At 39.3% G+C, this 17,531-nt stretch overlaps 1 protein-coding gene across 2 annotated transcripts in view; it reads left to right on the top strand.

Moving 5' to 3' along the window:
* The window catches only part of LOC137293493 (protein sel-1 homolog 1-like), a 32,119-nt gene extending 14,588 nt beyond the window's left edge, over window positions 1-17,531 (top strand). For both annotated transcript variants that reach the window (XM_067824063.1, XM_067824062.1), the window contains 18 exons: window positions 2,439-2,510; window positions 3,094-3,157; window positions 3,692-3,854; window positions 4,411-4,464; window positions 5,365-5,424; window positions 6,354-6,435; window positions 7,168-7,322; window positions 8,164-8,220; window positions 8,436-8,504; window positions 9,316-9,393; window positions 10,443-10,505; window positions 10,926-11,013; window positions 11,787-11,935; window positions 12,295-12,460; window positions 13,111-13,185; window positions 13,752-13,924; window positions 14,574-14,699; window positions 15,128-17,531. In XM_067824063.1, coding sequence (XP_067680164.1) covers window positions 2,439-2,510; window positions 3,094-3,157; window positions 3,692-3,854; window positions 4,411-4,464; window positions 5,365-5,424; window positions 6,354-6,435; window positions 7,168-7,322; window positions 8,164-8,220; window positions 8,436-8,504; window positions 9,316-9,393; window positions 10,443-10,505; window positions 10,926-11,013; window positions 11,787-11,935; window positions 12,295-12,460; window positions 13,111-13,185; window positions 13,752-13,924; window positions 14,574-14,699; window positions 15,128-15,259 — 1,826 coding nt within the window. In that variant the 3' untranslated portion in view covers window positions 15,260-17,531. The remainder of the gene's footprint in view (window positions 1-2,438; window positions 2,511-3,093; window positions 3,158-3,691; window positions 3,855-4,410; window positions 4,465-5,364; window positions 5,425-6,353; window positions 6,436-7,167; window positions 7,323-8,163; window positions 8,221-8,435; window positions 8,505-9,315; window positions 9,394-10,442; window positions 10,506-10,925; window positions 11,014-11,786; window positions 11,936-12,294; window positions 12,461-13,110; window positions 13,186-13,751; window positions 13,925-14,573; window positions 14,700-15,127) is intronic.

The following is a 17,531-nucleotide window of genomic DNA, read 5'->3' as shown; positions in this document are numbered from 1 at the left end:
ACTTCAGACACTGTCACATATAGATGTTGAAAGCATATTAACAAGTCATACTGGTAACAATCCTGCATTACCACTTTCAGATGCCTGCATGACAGTGTGAAGCGTCAGACACTGTGACTATGGAAATACCTCACTTTTGCTGCCCCACCCCCACCATATTGCAGTGTTATGCTGTGTTTGCCCTTACCACCTGTGCATATGTGTAATGCAGTGTTGTGCAGTGTTGCCTGTATTTCTGATGGCGTTATGCTGTTTACCTGTCTCCTGTCTTATGGTGTCATAATGCTGTTTTACCTATTCCCTGGGCTGTATCTGTTGCACCAATGTTTTCCCCATTTCCATGTTTCCTTGTTATTTTTTATAAAGGTGTTTTTTCTTGTGTTTATTGAAACAGTACTTTTCCACAGTATTTCATTCTTCACACACTCATGCACATATGTCATTCGTTAACATAGAATCGTTATCAAATTGAAGTACATGTATTCAGATTGATACCTATATACCTATATATCATATATATATTTATGACACCTTAATATTAACAAGATTATTTCACAAACTTGTGTTACTGATATGCCTACCACTGTGTGTGACATTAGAAATAAGTAAATAGTTTGCATTAAATTAATCCATGGAAGACCAACATCCCAATCCACAAAGCATTCGTAACATTTAAAAGTGTAAAGTGTTTACTCGTCACAACAAAGACCCGAGTTTGAGTTAACATGTGTGAAGCTCATTCCTGGTGTCCTCTGTTGTGATACTGTGGGAATGTTGCTAACAGCGGCTTTAAAACTAAACTCACTCACTCACTCGCTTGTAATATTGCAACCAGCCATAACAATATTGCCTATCAAAGACTTAAGAATGTTGATATGCTATGAACATGTAAATCAGGACTCATGTTGCTTCTCCATGAACTGCTTGTTTGTTCATTGACGTACTTGCTTGATACCAGACCTTCTCACCTGATGACACTAATTAAGGTCAAGTGACTCTATTGTGTCAAGTGTTGGGAATGGGTTAAAATCTCAAAATTGGTGATTGCCTCATTAGGACCTGTCAAACATCGAAAACAAATGGTTAGCATCATGTATCGAATTCTCCTGGTTATGATTGTTAATGCACAAAAAGTCTTGAAGAAACATGTAATTCTTTGGGGTTTGGGGCAAATTGCGAAAAATGCACATACAAATTTTGGTATGTTAGGAACATAAATTTCCTGGAGTCTTTAAGATAAATTAATTCATGACAATGAATGTGCTTGTAGTGCTGATGAAATGTAACAGACAAAACCAACCTTGTGAACAATGTTGTTCATGCTAAAAGCTGACAAAATATTGTTGTGATTGATTAAGAGAAAATATCATTGATTGCTTGGTCGTTAAGTCATTGTGACCAATCTTTGAACTTTTCAATTAATCAGACCCCCACTAGTTGTGTCCCGTACTTGCTACAGTATCTGCACCTGTTATGCATTCAGTGTATTCTTGTTCAAATAGCAGGAAGACTGTTACAGGCCTTCGCTGCGGCGCATTTTGCAGCCATGTCAGACCTCCAGATGTGTAAGTGTTCTACAAATGTCACACACTGTATTGGTAGTCAGCTCTCTAGTCACCTGCCAGTACAACTTGTGAGGAGACATAGCTTTGTGTGATCATTTTCTTTTGTTACCTGGCTATGTCATCCTCAAAGTCAAACATGAGGACAGCAGTTTGATTCTCAATGTTCCTAATACAAATCCTTCATTGGAAGCAAAAAAAACTAACAGAAAATCCTCTCCCCCCTAAACTAAATACACAAGTTCATTATTTATCATCATGTATCAATCTGTGAAATGATCTGGAAAAATTGAATAAAACCATTATCATTAGTACCTTTTGCTTATACCAGTTGAGCTCAGTACCTATCCAACATTTCTGATACCTTTTCAGCCTCCTACCTTTTCCTAACAACTTTAACCAGAGTGATGTTTTCCATGGGAAAGGATTCATTACTTTAACAGTATCCCTTTATCTTGACCACAACCCTCTCCTATTTTGAAAAAAAGAGCAACAGAAAATAATTATTCCTTTTTGGTATCTTGTTGGACACTTTACAGCAATTAATTGTGAGGAAAATATGAAAGAATTGTGTGTTAAGCATTTACTGAAGGTTAAGCTCAAGGACCAATAGTTTGCACTTGATTGCTCACTATAATGTTTCTTGATTCCATGGTAACCAAGAACGTCTAGCAGATTGCTTAATTTGTCGAAAATATTGACCTAGTACACCAGCATGTTGAGGAAGACATTATTAAAGTAGTCCAGTTTATTGATTGACACGTCCAGACACAGACGTTGGGCAACTGTGACACTGTAATTGATCCATCTTTTCATGATGGTGATATTGTAAGATTGTACTCCTTAATGGAAAAGTCAAATTACTTGTGTTATCAGATGAGGAAGATGAGGATCTGTCTGTAGAGGAGCCTTTAGAGGAAATTGAACTCACACCAGAGGAGAAAGAAGGTAAGGGGAAGTAACTTTTTGTATATATCTACATGCCTGTCACTTTTTGCTTTTATGCATGTATAGGCTGTTCTATTCACCATGCTGTTTCTCTGTTGATCATCTTGGGGAGAAGTACCTGGTTAGATTTGCTTGTCAGCCAAATGATCATACACCATGATTTGGCTACCCATAAAGATCTGGGTTAGAATTGGTCTTCAGCAACACATGTTGTAAGAGGCGAGTAACAAGACCAGGTGGTCAGGTTTTGCTGACTTGGATGACACATCATCGTATTTCAGTTGTGTAGATCAATGGTCGTGATGTAGATCACTGGACTGCCTGAACTAGACTGAATTATTTACAGACTGTTGCCGTGTAGCTGAAATACCACTGATTGTGGTACAAATGTCATTGGAATGGCATGTTATAAGTAGTTTCTCTTCAAATAAGTTGTATTTCTTGCAATTTAACTACACATGTTGCAGACAACTGTGGTAGGAGACTATATTATGTTTCTGCATTTAGTTAGTGGGATGAACTCAAGATTGAACTCAAGATTGAACTCAAGACCTGTATAAAACTTCCTGTTGTATTTCTTCAGCTGACGAAATATACAGGCAAGGTCAAGCTCTGATCAACGGCACATTCTCAAAGGACTACACAAGGTAAGATAGTCATTCATATATTCTGATACACAAGCCCTATCAGTCTTACTTCGTTGCTGTTGTGGGATTTTGGCTCCAAAGCAGAAGTTTTTTCTCCATATTTCTTGTCCATCCTTATACATGGACACCATAAACTGTTTTAGTGACACTGATGTCACTGTTACAAAGTCTGAAAATTTCAGCCAGACAGCTCTTCTGGTAATTCTCAAAAGTTACCAGATTGGTTTGAAATTTGCCAGTCCAGAATTTTGTGGATTAAGAAAAATAATAAGAAGGTAAATGAGAGGAGGGAAACTGCTAAATGTTTTCAATTCTGTTTCAATCAAGACTTTAGTCATTACACTCAATGTCAGTTTCGTCCAAGACCATCGGATGTGCAACTTTTTAAAACTGACCATCTGGTAGCCAAACAGACCATCCCTGGCGGTCGGACAGGGGAGTTTGCAATGCTGCTAATATACTGTTAAAGCCCAGGGCAGGCATATAAAAAGATTGTCTTCAAACACTTTCCAGACCTTAGAAATCTGTTTTCAGAGCATACATCCATTTCCTGAAAGCTGCCGAGAAGAACCACACCAAGTCACTAGAGCAGGTCGCCTTTGGCCATCTGTTTGGTGATTACCTGCCTCACAATCTGTCCCGAGCCAAGGAGATATTTGAAGACCTGTCTAAGAGGGGATCTCCTACGGGGCAGCTGGTATGTGGAGGTCAAGGCCAGACTTGCTTTGTGTTCCTCGGGTGAAATGTTGATATTTTAATCTGTAATATTGATAATATTATCTGTGTCCTTGGAAAGAGGACTGTTTTCAAGTCTTCAGTTGACTTTTCTTTGGATGATAACATCTTCACTCACTCTGCTATTGATTTGATTAATTACATCCTAGAACAAGGACGATGGGACACTGAAAATGTTGAACAACAAACTGTGAAGTTGTATCAAAGACATTTAGAAGTTGGAGGAATCAAACTAAAAGTGCTTTATGGTTCAACTTCTTTATTATACAAGGTCACAACGTTTCGAGCCTGCACACCAATCAGTTGAAACCTGTACATCAATCAATTGAAGCCTGTACATCAATAAATAGAAACCTGTGTATCTTGTTACCCATTGTTATCGGTCTGCTGTTATGCGTATATATGCTACAACCCTTGTGACCTTGTATAATAAAGAAGTTGAACCATAAAGCACTTTTAGTTTAACAAACTGTAAAGTTATTCTTTTTTTATACCTCACCTCCACTCTGCCTTTTCAGGGTCTTGGATTCTTGTACAGTGCTGGCCTCGGTGTCAATTCAACTCAAGCGAGGGTAGGTCTACAGACTGATGCATGCATAAAAGGATACACAAACATCTTGGTAGTCCAGAGCTCTCTATTACTTGTGGGAAGAGTTGTGATTTAATGGGGAGTCGAGTCCAAATCAGCAAGTGCTACTGTATTTACTGTAGTGAACACCTGCTCTAAATGTACTCCCTGAACAACAACTAGATGAAGTTGTTTGCAGTGTTTTCAGGCAGAAGTCAGAAGATTTATACAATAATGTCTTTTTTGCTTGATATGTTACAGAATATTTACAAAGGATACACCCGAACATGTATATACTTGATAGCAATTGTTATAAAAAATGTTTGTGTCAGAGATCTCTGACAACAATTTTCACCCCTTTGTCAATTTTCTGTGTGCCATTGGCATCTATTATGGTAACTGCAGTACTTTCTCTCCTTCCAAGCCTTGTTGCTTGGCATTAGTCTCTTGTCAGAAATGTGCTCTTGACTAGTTGATGTAACAACTTGTATCAATGACATGGAAAGATATCACTGGGACATTGAAAGATAGCCACGATCTGTTCATTTTGAAATGTGATAACGTGCGATTTCATTCACCTTGACAGAGACACATCAACTTTTCTTGCAAAAACATGCTCACCATCTGACGTTCAGAATCCTAAACTGGACAGGACTCAATTTTGAATATGACTTTAATAATTAGTACTACTACTAATAATTTAAAGAGGTTTGTTGTTGGGTTTCTGCAGGTGATAAAAACAATGAGCAGAATCTTTAAAAAATGATGTTTTTTGATACATAAGGGCAATTTCTTATCTATATTATGCATTTTCAGGATGTTAATGATTTAGTTTCTTAGTGTTATTGAGAGCACATGGTACAGACTGAAGCAGGATTTAATATTATTGGTGTTCTTTATTCAGTCGCTGATCTACTTTACTTTCGGAGCTCTAGGAGGGGACCCATTGGCACAGATGGCAATGGTAAGATGGGAGATCATGATCTCACATGATTTCACTTCATGTAGTTTTCAATTTATTTAGCACGTTTTTGTCCATGGAATAATTTTATGAAAATAGCCCCGCTTAAGGCTTTACTTACTCCACCTTCCATGGAATTTTGTCTGATATGTCAAAAATGAACCAATTAACATGTGAACCAGTTAATGGAACTGCTTAAACTATTTTGCTTATATAGCCAACAATCCAGATTTGCTTGATAGTATGGGTACAGTGTGTGAGGCTGATTGCTAGTATCTCAGATGTGATATTGGGATATCACTAAACGTGTTATGAAGTACAAATTGCCCACTCTTTTCCAAAGTTAATAAATTACATGTTTTGATGTGTGTTGATATTTGTTGCATGTTGATGTGTGTCAATGTGTGTTGTTAATTGATGCGTGTTGATATGTGTGTGTTGATGTGTGTCTGTGTGTCAAATTTTGTGTCTGTGCATGTGTGTGTGAATGTGTACGTGTATTGGTAAGTGTTGTGTGTTGATGTGTGTCGACATATGTCAGTGTGTGTCGATGTAGGTGAGTGTGTGTTGATGTGTGTTGACAAGTGTTGTGTATTGATGCATGTTGACAAGTGTTGTGTATTGATGCGTGTTGATGCATGTCAATGTATGTCAATGTGTATCGATGTGGGTCAGTGTGTGTCGATGTGGGTTCAGTGTGTGTTGATGTAGGTCAGTATGTGTCGATGTGGGTCACTGTGTTGATGTGGGTCAGTGTGTGTCGATGTGGGTCAGTGTGGGTCAGTGTGTGTCGATGTCAGTCAGTGTGTGTTGATGTGGGTCAGTGTGTTGATGTGGGTAAGTGTGGGTCAGTGTGTGTCGATGTCAGTCAGTGTGTGTTGATGTCGGTCAGTGTGTGTTGATGGGTACTGATGTGTGTTTCATGTGTACAGGGTTACCGCTACTGGGCAGGAGTTGGAGTAGAGGCCAAATGTGAGTCAGCCCTCACTCACTACAAGAAAGTTGCCGGCACAGGTGAGTCCCAACATATTGCCGAAAAATAATGTTTGGTTATTTGTTTTTTGGAAATATTCTGAATTATACTCAGATATTAATACAGTGTCTCTTACTATACAACATAGATGTTGACACAATACATGAAATAGCAGTTTTACTATGCACAATGAAAATACAGTACTTTCTGACCCTTATTCCATGCATTCACTTGCACTCCCTTTTGTCATCAGTTAATAGCATGAATTGGTTATCATAAGAACAATCAGTATAACGTATGATCCAGGATCATCACATTCAGTCCTCCATCAGATATTGGAAATTATTTGTGTGAAGGGTATTACCATGAGTATGGTTGTGGTGGTTTGTGGTCCTGTGGGTAGAGCTCAGGTTATGATTCAGTTGAAGTTAAGCAAGGTTGAGCTTGTAGAGTCCTTGGATGGATGACCAAGTTTGGCAGCTTGACTTCTTAGATTTTCTTGGACTAATGTCCTGCCCCACAACGAAGCACATGTGATACATGTGGTCTCACCTTAGGCAAGTGAGTTTGTGTAAAATGCCACTGTTCAACAGTTCATTTAGCAGAAAAGTCACGTGACTATAACCTAGTGCCTAACAGGCAGCTTGGGCTATCTGGTATAATAATGATCAGATTCTGATTACAGCATCCAGTGATCAACTAGTTAGTTGATACTAGGTGCTGCATAAATGAATTCTTATTATGAGACTGATCCCCATTTGTTGTGTTGCCAGTGGCAGATAGTGTGTCCCTGTCAGGTGGCCCCACAGTGCAGCGTGTCCGTCTCCAGGAGGAGAGTGAGAGTCAGACAGGCAACAGCCCCCTCTTGGATGATGACCTCTTGCAGTACTACCACTTCCTGGCTGACAAGGGGGATGTCCAGGCACAGGTCAGTCTTTAGTCCTCTATCCCAATAAGAGACCCCAGGACAGATCTCAAGTGTAAAGGACGAAAGTTCTTGGTCAGTCTGGAGTTCCTAAACACTGGGGGGCTTCTGAGGTGTCAAGGCTTGTGTATTTTCCTAATGTTGACTGGAATAGTGACAAAGAACATATACATGTTATTGTCATTGCAGTGTTGTAGTGTTCCCATAAAGCACACCATTTTTACTGCACTGTAACCTCTTCATACAATACACCATCTGTACAGTACAGTAGCATCCTCATGTTGTACACCATCTGTACAGTATTGCAGCATCCCCTGTCATACACCATCTGTACAGTATTGTAGCATCCCCTGTCATACACCATCTGTACAGTATTGTAGCATCCCCATTTCATACACCATCTGTACAGTATTGTAGCATCCCGTCATACACCATCTGTACAGTATTGTAGCATCCTCATGTTGTACACCATCTGTACACTAATGTAGCATCCCCATTTCGCACACCATCTGTACAGTATAGTGCATCCTCATGTTGTACACCATCTGTACAATATTGTAGCATCCCCTGTCATACACCATCTGTACAGTACAGTAGTATCCCCATTTCGTACACCATCTGTACAGTACTGTAGCATCCCCATTTCGTACACCATCTGTACAGTACAGGAGCATCCTCATGTTGTACTCCATCTGTAAACATCCCCATGCCATTCAAAATGTGGCATCCCCGTCTCGTACACCATCTGTACAGTACTGTAGCATCCCCATTTCGCACACCATCTGTATAGTACTGTAGCATCCCCATATCATACACCATTTGTACCGTACTGTACTTATTTCAGGTGGTGCTAGGACAGCTGTACTACCAGGGAGGTCGAGGAGTGGCCATCAACCATGAGGTAAGCCATCACAACAGTTTTCCTGGTTGCATCGTGTAGGACAGTTCTGTGAATTCCTTTGTCATACACCTTAATTTCAGCTCATCAGGATTTTACCAAATTAAATTTTCTGAAATCACACCATCACAATTCACTTAGATAGCATCCTTTAGTGTAAAGTACCTCAGTATGTCCTATCTATACTTATGTTTACATCTCCCTCTCTGTCTCTGCAGCAAGCCCTCCAGTACTTCCTGATGGCTGCTGAGTCGGGGAATGCCAATGCTCTGGCCTACCTGGGCAAGGTACGTCTACCAGCAAACACTTAACCTTCATATAGGGGGAATTGTTAGGGACTGAAAATATCACATGTTCAACTGAGTTATGGGAGTTTGCAATTCATGAGATAGATATAAATGAAATCAGGTAATTATTCTGCTTTCTAGCCAGTACAGAGATACAAACCATTATGACAGTTATATGTGGGGTAAAAACATTTTGTGAATTGGAACCAAGACTTTCATTTTGCAGCAGTTCTGCATTAAGTGGTACATTAACTATTTGACATCCACGATATTCTACATGTGTAGGTTATTCAGAGTAATAATAATCAAATTTTGACAGTGCTTTCAGCACACCAAGGTATGGATATACAAATACTAGGCAGACCAAATATGCTACTATTATTATAATTTGGGAAAAAATACAAAAATTACAATTACAATTGCAAGATTACAGTATTACATTTTACAAGGGAGTGGAACAAGCATCCAAGCATTATCATAATCTCAAAATCCCATCTAGTTATAGAATATCATGGATATCATATAGTTAATGTACCACTGTTGACAAGCACGAGACAGTATGTGAGCACAGTATTGGGGTATTGAACTATTATTGACAAGTACTAGACATTGTTTGATCCCAGTATTAGAGTATTGAACCATTGTTGACACGTGTTAGACAGTATATGATCCCAGTATTGGAGAGTTGAGCTATTGTTGACAAGTACTAGACAGTATGTGATTGCAGTATTGCGGTATTGAACTATTGTAGACAAGTACTAGACATTGTTTGATCCCACTACTGGAGTATGATCCCTGTTGTTCTACACAGATGTACACAGAGGGGAGCCCAGTGGTAAAGCAGAATAACATGACGGCCTTCCACTACTTCAAGAATGCTGCAGACAAGGTAATTCCTGAGGAGAATTTCTTCATATCTTCTAAATATAATGAAATGCTCAAACATATTGTCAACAGAGCACATGTTGACTTGCCAGCATTGCATGGTTTTCCATGAGATGACAATTGATCATATGATGACTGTTTTATGGCGGGAAAAACAGTGTGGCCATGCTCATAATAGGTACCACTGTTTTTAAGTCCACATGGACTGGGTATAGTTTATTATGATGATATGGTTGGCAAATCATTTTACCATGATGATCTGGATGACTCCATGATTGGATTGTCTGGTTCAGGCTTCAGTGTCTTGCAGTGCCATCACACAGTCTAAGTAAACTTATCTTCAGTACTTTTTGTCACACTCCACTACTGAGTCTAACAAAACCTTATGGGAGGTTGCATCAGGTAACCTTTGAGATTGACCAATCAGAACACAGCTTACCAAATCGCGAAAATGCACATTAGCACATACCTTTTGAACTTTTATCTCGAAAAGGTTTCGTACCCCAAAGATTCCGAATGCTATTTAGCATACGCTTGCTTCCGGGTGATGCACACAGTGTACGTACAACCATTACAACAGTGAGTAAACAGTCGCTGAAAATGGTGTTTTTGGCAATATTCAAGGATGCTATCTTGCGGAAATATTAGCTAATGGTAACCATGTCAACAGAAACCCCAAAGCATATATATGCAGGTCAAATAAGTGTGTTAAATACAGATTTTTGTTTGCGGAGAGATCTGTGTCAGTGACCTGAATATTTTGAAAGTCCCTGCGATCCCTAAATAGTAGCCATTGTGTGATTGGTTAAATCTATTTAACCGTCTCCTGTTTGATAGGATGGTCATTGGTCACTCAAAGGTTACTTGACGTGACCTTCTTCTTTTGTTAAACTCAGTGGTGGAGTGTAGCGAAATACACTGAGACTAAGTTTACTTAGACCGTACCATCACATAGTTTGAATACTTAACGTTAATGAACAGACTGTCACATTGTGTGAGAGGAGTTTTGTATGACTTCATGATAAACGCTCACTGTATCTTTCTGTTTGACAGGGTAACCCAGTAGGACAGACCGGCCTTGGGATGATGTACATGAATGGCATGGGAGTTGACAAGGTAAACAACAGCTCTCCTAACATAGTGCTAGTGGTTGGTTTCTGTTGACTCCAATCCCTGTAATATCGACTGGATTATGAATCATGTGAAACTGCTGATGTGTTTGATGATGAAAAACTTTTATGATATATTTTATTGATGTTTAGGTTTTGAAATCAGCTATGAATGCCATTTGATCATGACCTTACGTTTAAAATTTAGGGGTTCCACAGATTTTGATGTGATAGAAGGCTGCATTGTCTTCACCACATCTTTCTGTGTTAATTGTGGATACATATGTTTGGGATTTTATTTTTTATTGAGTTCTTCAGGTCAACAAAACCTACTCATGGTCTGCAGTAAAACATGTTATAACTAGAGAAGCCCTGACAGCATTCTTTGGAATGTGAACAGTATTTGAGATGTGTATCTCTCCTGTAGGACTTGACAAAGGCAGTGAGATTTTTCACCATGGCAGCTGACCAGGGCTGGGTGGATGGACAGCTGCAGCTTGGAATCATGCACTTCAGTAAGTTGATCACACCCCTCAGTGGGGTACAATATGCTGTCAGTGCCATGAGCGTGTTGTGTGAGGTTACTATAATCAGGGATATCCAGTGTACTCTCTGTAGTATGTTTAGACCCTTGGCCTTTAACACTGGGGCCTGTGTGGAGTATACAACTACCCCAGTGATCCTGTGCCCTCTAGACTTCCTGTTGACAGGTCACAACCCTGATCAGGGATGTCCAGATTAAAACATTTGGGCCTTGTGACATTCACATCTTGGTTCCAGGCTGGCATCAGGTCACACACTTCACTTGACTTCAAAAATCATTAAATGCACATAGAAACTCAATGTATTGATCAATGGAAGACAATCAACATCTGACTCTGTGACACTGTATGTTCGTGAGCTATTTGTTATCATATAGAAGAGCAAGGATTATTGTAAGACAGTAGATCATCTGATTGACAAGTTGGAGGGTTACACTGCCAGGGATTTACAGGATGCAAATTCATGCATCCAATATGCATATAAGAATTGACAACGGATGCAACGAAATAGATTAGCTTTGCGAATGTACAGCACAAACATTGAACTGAGTTACCAAAAGGTTTATTAGTTTTTATGGATTTTGCACACTCAGCATACAGCATGTGGCATGATCAAAGGGAGATTACTATGGCATACAGTCATAGTTTGTTTCAAAAGAATGTGCCTTGCTCATAGTGAGTTCCAAGAAAACTCTCTTTCTGAAAATCTATACCAAATCATTTGACATGGACATGGCTGTTTCCAGGTGGTTTGGGAGTGAGACGAGACTATAAGGTGGCAGTGAAGTATTTCAACTTGGCATCACAAGGTGGCCATGTCCTGGCTTACTACAACCTGGCACAGATGCATGCTACAGGAACAGGAGTGATTCGGAACTGCCACACAGCTGTAGAGGTGAGTCTTAGAATGCAGACCCTTGAAGATCTGGATTAGAGTTGATCATCAGAACCCATCATTGTCATAAGCAATGTCTAAAGGGTCGGTGGTCTGGCTCACTGAATTGGTTGACATATTTCATGGCATCCCAATTACAAGATTGATGCTCATGATTTATTTATCTCTGGATTGTCTCGTTCAGACTGGAATATTGACATATAGCTGAAATATTGATGAGTGTGTTAAATAAGATCATAGAATACCGACTTACTGTATTAACCGAGGGTTTTGATGGTATATGAGTTATCGATATGATGGTTATTGCCTCTGTTGATCATGTGGTATGTGACATCAAGTGAGAACATGTATGATTGCAGCTGTTCAAGAATGTTGCTGAGAGAGGCCGATGGTCGGAGATGCTAATGGATGCTCATCGTCTGTACAAAGAAGGACAAGTAGATGCTTCTCTTATTAAATACACCTTCCTCGCAGAACTCGGATATGAAGTAGCACAGTCCAACGTTGCTTACATTCTTGATAATGGTATGTGGAAAATATTACAAGAGATTTAATAGTTTAACTGATGAATTTTCACAACGACTCTTTGTCTCTGAGTGGAGTTTATTTTTCAAGAATGTCATGCTTATTGTATTACCAACTATTGTGTGATCAGATGCAGAACTGGATTTGTGATTTTTGAAAGGGGAGGGGAGTTGAGGGGTGGGGAAGAGGAGGGGTTGGCAGTGATAGGGAACGAGTTGTTTCAAGGAGTGGGTCTCTTAATGGGTGCATGCAAGTTCAGTCAAGAAGTTGTTAGGTCCTGTTACCCCTGATAAGGTAAAACTACAAGCTCTAACGGTTTTGGAGCACATCACACAACATATTTTCCATTAAAAGTACTTGTATATGAAGAGATCACAATTTCAGTTTCTACTGAAATGTGGCAAACCAAGGGCCACAACATATGAAACACATTATCAGGATATAATTGTACTACATATGAGACAACTGAGAAAAGCCATTAGACTTGAACCTTTAGCTGACAGATAACAACAGAAAACCACTGTGCAATTCTCAACCACTGTGCGATTCTGCACAGTAAAACTGGTTTACTGACTTGCCTGCACAATAGCTTTCCCGTCTTTACTGTTGTGTTTCTGCAACTGCCTGTACTCAAGGGATGTTGTTTCTAGGTGAGAGTAAGCTGTTCGAGGATTTCGAAGTGCACCAGAGGGCACTGTTGCAGTACACACGAGCAGCATCTCAAGGTAATGCTTTCATCATTGTATCTTGACCAGGAGCATAGCAAGCCATATTTTTTGTGTAAGCCCAATAGGTTGCAAAGCTGCATATTTAGACCCTTTTTAGCAACAATCATATGTAAGCCAGGTTTTTTTTATAATGGTAGCTATGCCACTGTTGACAAATGCTTGAGGGTCTCTTGATAGTTTTTCAGAGACTACAATTAGTTTGGGTGAGTGAGTTTAGTTTTACGCCGCACTCAGCAATGTTCCAGCAAAGTCCGAGTCTAGATGAACAATTAATTTGGACATATTAATCTTGCCTGTAATATTAATTAGTATTGCTAGAGCTTGTATGGCCTTGCGAAGTCTTGAATTATCCAAACAGATTCAGCTCATCAGTAAGACACCATAAAATAAACATAATGTTTCACTATGCAAAATGTGGTGTCAGACTTATTTAATTCTGTAGTTTACTAATCTCGGGATTATCTCCCTTCCAATGAATGACTACATTTCAATCTGTATTCTGTTTGCCCAGATTGCTGCATTAATCCAAGAACACTGACTGTAACATGACATCTGTCTTGCAGGTTCCACATGGGCACGGGTGAAGATGGGAGACTACCACTACTATGGGTTCGGGACAGACATCGACTATGAGTCGGCAGCCAATCACTACCGCATGGCCTCAGAGCAACAGCACAGTGCACAGGCCATGTTCAACCTGGGCTACATGCACGAGAGAGGCCTAGGACTTAGACAGGTATTGTACCCATCAATGTTGGTCATGAGGAAACTGCCTGGGAAGATCCGGGAAAGAATAGGCCTTGAGCAACCCATGATTGCCATAAAAGAGACTGGGTTTGTGGTTACTAATGGGATCGGGTGGTCAAGCTCACTGACATGGTTGACACATGTCATTGGTTCCAAATTGCGCAGATCTATGCTCATGCTGTTGATCACTGTATTATCTGGTCCAGACTAGACTGCCACCATATTGCTGGAATATTGGTGAGTGCGGCGTAAAACTAAACTCGCTTACTCTCTCACTTGAGGAAACTTTAGCTATTGACAGATGGTTTCATATCAATTACTGGTATGTGTCCAGCATATATGCTCAAACTTCAAGTATGATATGTTGGAAATGCAGATTACATTATGGTCAGGATCTCCAATCATTCTCCAACATCTCTGGGTTATACCTTGCCTCTTCATCGGTTGAATGGCATCATAAAGAAGAAATTGACATCCATAATATTCTGTCTCATACTTGAATACCAACTTCTACATGCTTTCAAGAACCTTATGGGTATGATGTTACAGTGTAGGGGAGGTAATTCAAATGCCCAGTGATTGACTGTATCCCCCCTGAACACTTTAAGTTTAATGATGCCAATTTGTTTGTACTTCAGGATGTACATTTGGCAAAACGCTTCTACGACCTAGCAGCAGAGACCAGCATGGATGCCCAGGTTCCAGTAACCCTGGCACTGGTCAAACTTGGACTCTTCTATGGCTTTGATGTCTTCAACAAAGAGGTGAGATTTGTGGATTGAATCCTTTGCAACGCAAGGACAAATGATGTACAGCTGACTATATTTCTTCTGCAGTTACCTGAGTCAGTGGGGTAGGCTTGTGGTAAAGGTGTTTGCTTGTCATGCCAAAGGTTCGATTCCCCATATGGATACAGTGTATGAAGCCCATTTCTGGTGGTATTGCTGGAATATTTCTGTAAAAGACATAAAACCATGCCCACTCTCACTCACTCACTCAGTAAGTATCCATCTTGCCACCAAATGCTACTGAAAGCTCTATATGTGGATGTGCTCTAATGTGAGATGTTGATGTTTCAGATTAAACGCTCACTCACTCACTCACTCACTCACTCCATATCCATCTTGCCAGTAAATGCTACTGAAAGATGCCATATTTGGATATGCTTTAATGTGAAATGTTGATGTTTCAGATTGAATATTACCAAGGTATATTTCAACGCCTGGACCCAAGGCTGTACCTGGGGCCCAACTGGGATCTCTACATCATCACGCTTCTATCTCTGGTACTCGGACTTCTCATTTTACTGCGGCGTGCCAGGTAGCACAGATAGGAAGCAATATGTTGATGCAGATAACTGTAATTTTGAATTTTTGTACATTGTATATACATGTAAATACTGACATGAAAATGAATTGCAGATTTTATTGTTGTACAAGATTTGCTATGTGGAGAGAGATTATATTTCTTTCTGTAATTAAGTGCATTTTATTCCACATCTTGCTTCATGTGTGCTCAAATAATGCCCAAAAATATGCATTAAAAATTATCTGATTACTATTTATCTACATCGGTTTCTGTAAAGTAGAAAGTCACTGTATTTGTTGTCGTCAGTGAAGGAACATTTATGCTGCAGGTAACTAAAATATCAAAAGATTCTTAGGAAAATGTAAAGCTAAGACAAACACAGATCCATTTATGAATTGGGCACCTGATCATGTTGATGATCTACTTATGTTACGCCTGAGTTACACTTCACATGACTGTTACACAAACTGAAGATTGTAATTATTCTATCTAAAAAGTTGACTGCCATGTTTGAGTACTGGTAGTATCCTTTGATTATCACATGCTATTCTTTGAAGGGGATTTATTTATTTATTTAATTTATGCAGGATGTATTTTCTGTGTATCTGGGTGTACAAACTAAACAGAAAAAGAGTTAATGTGACGATGAAAAATTGTATTAATGGAGATTTTTGTAATTATGATTAGAAAATGATGAGTGAATAATTTGAATGATGAAATAGGGTCTTTGGCACTGGTATTTGGACAGGTGTCCACTCTGTTTATGTGTCAGTCAGGTTAGGTTTTTGTTATTTACTTTTAAGCTGAAAAAAGGTTGGTGTACAGAACCACATGACTTTGATCCTGATTTGGTGCCATGTTGTATGTGTGTATATGTTGATTGAACTGGAGACTTCTGGTGATAAGGACAATTGGACATTGCATGGTATTCAGTATTCATTGTTCATTTTCAATACAGCTCAACTTTTGTATACACTTTACTTGCTCTGTCAACTGTGATTACATGTTTCTAATTTTGGGTATATTGGTAAGTCAGGGTCAGAGCTTTCCATTGCTCCACTTCCACAAATTCTAAAGGTTGCTCAAAACAAACGGTCTGGTTGAAGCAGGCAGAAGATTAGAATTGAAATCGTCAAACATGAGATTGAAATCAAAGATAAACTTAAGCAAAGTTGAGTGCGCCGAGTCCTTGGATGGGCGACCATGTTTATCAGCTTGACTCCTGAGAGTTTCTAGGTTTTGAGTCCTGCTGCACATGTGATATATGTTGTCTCACCTTAGGCAAGCGAGTTTGTTCAAAACTGCCCGGTTCACCCATCAGAAAATACGTACCCATGGTAAAAGTCATGTGACTATTGACCTTCTACCACCTCACAAGGAACTCGGGTCATCCAGGTGATAATAACTGGATTGTTAGAACTATAAGCATTCACTTAGTGAATGTTATAAATGGGGTTATTATTATTATCACAGGTGCTTGAAATGCCACAACTGGGCCTTTAGTGTGACTGATGGGGGGGTCTGTATGGTGGTAATACCCTGTCACATTGAAGGCTTTTACCTTGATGCTAATTTTGCATTGCTTGCGTTTGTAGTCGAGACAAGTCGCTATGAATTTTAGCCTTGGACTACGCCAATGCTATTGCACTAGAAATTTTATGAAATTGAAGAAAATTCATTACATTTTGGATCTGCAGTTAAAAAGATATTTTCTTTGATTGTCCAAAAAGAAACAAAAAGAAGAAATGCAGTGCTGATAATTTGGAGATCTGATGGAAGTATGTGAAATTTAAGCTTCATTCTTGATAAGTGTCATTTTGTCATTCTCAGAATCGGTCATGAATTTAAGTATTTAGTTGATTTCTAATTTTTATGGTCATCCTACTAATTTTGATTCTTGAAAGTACTATTTGCAACACTTTAGTGTTGGCATCTCTGGGGTTAAAACCATAGGCTTTGCTTCCTTACCTTCTGCGCTGTGTAGTGGCCATGTCCATTGACAGTTGATGGAAGAACATTGTGTATGATAGCCCTTGGGGTATTAACGTACAGAGAAGAGATTAGGGAAATTAGGGAAACTTTTTACCTTGCTTGCTTTTGCTCTTCATCATGTCCACCTGCCCTATCACCTTGTTTGATATTGGTTTTGTCTGTCTTTATGGAATTTTTGTCTGTGAGAGTGTATGGATAAATATGGAGAACTTACAGACGTACCCTCACTAACTGTATGGAAGATGTAATGTGTGCATGTGTGGATGATATAAACTGACACAGAATGTTTATTTGGA

This window comes from Haliotis asinina, chromosome 8 (genome assembly GCF_037392515.1).
Source record: "Haliotis asinina isolate JCU_RB_2024 chromosome 8, JCU_Hal_asi_v2, whole genome shotgun sequence".
NCBI classification, from domain to species: domain Eukaryota; kingdom Metazoa; phylum Mollusca; class Gastropoda; order Lepetellida; family Haliotidae; genus Haliotis; species Haliotis asinina.
This window is presented reverse-complemented; position numbering and strand designations above follow the sequence as displayed.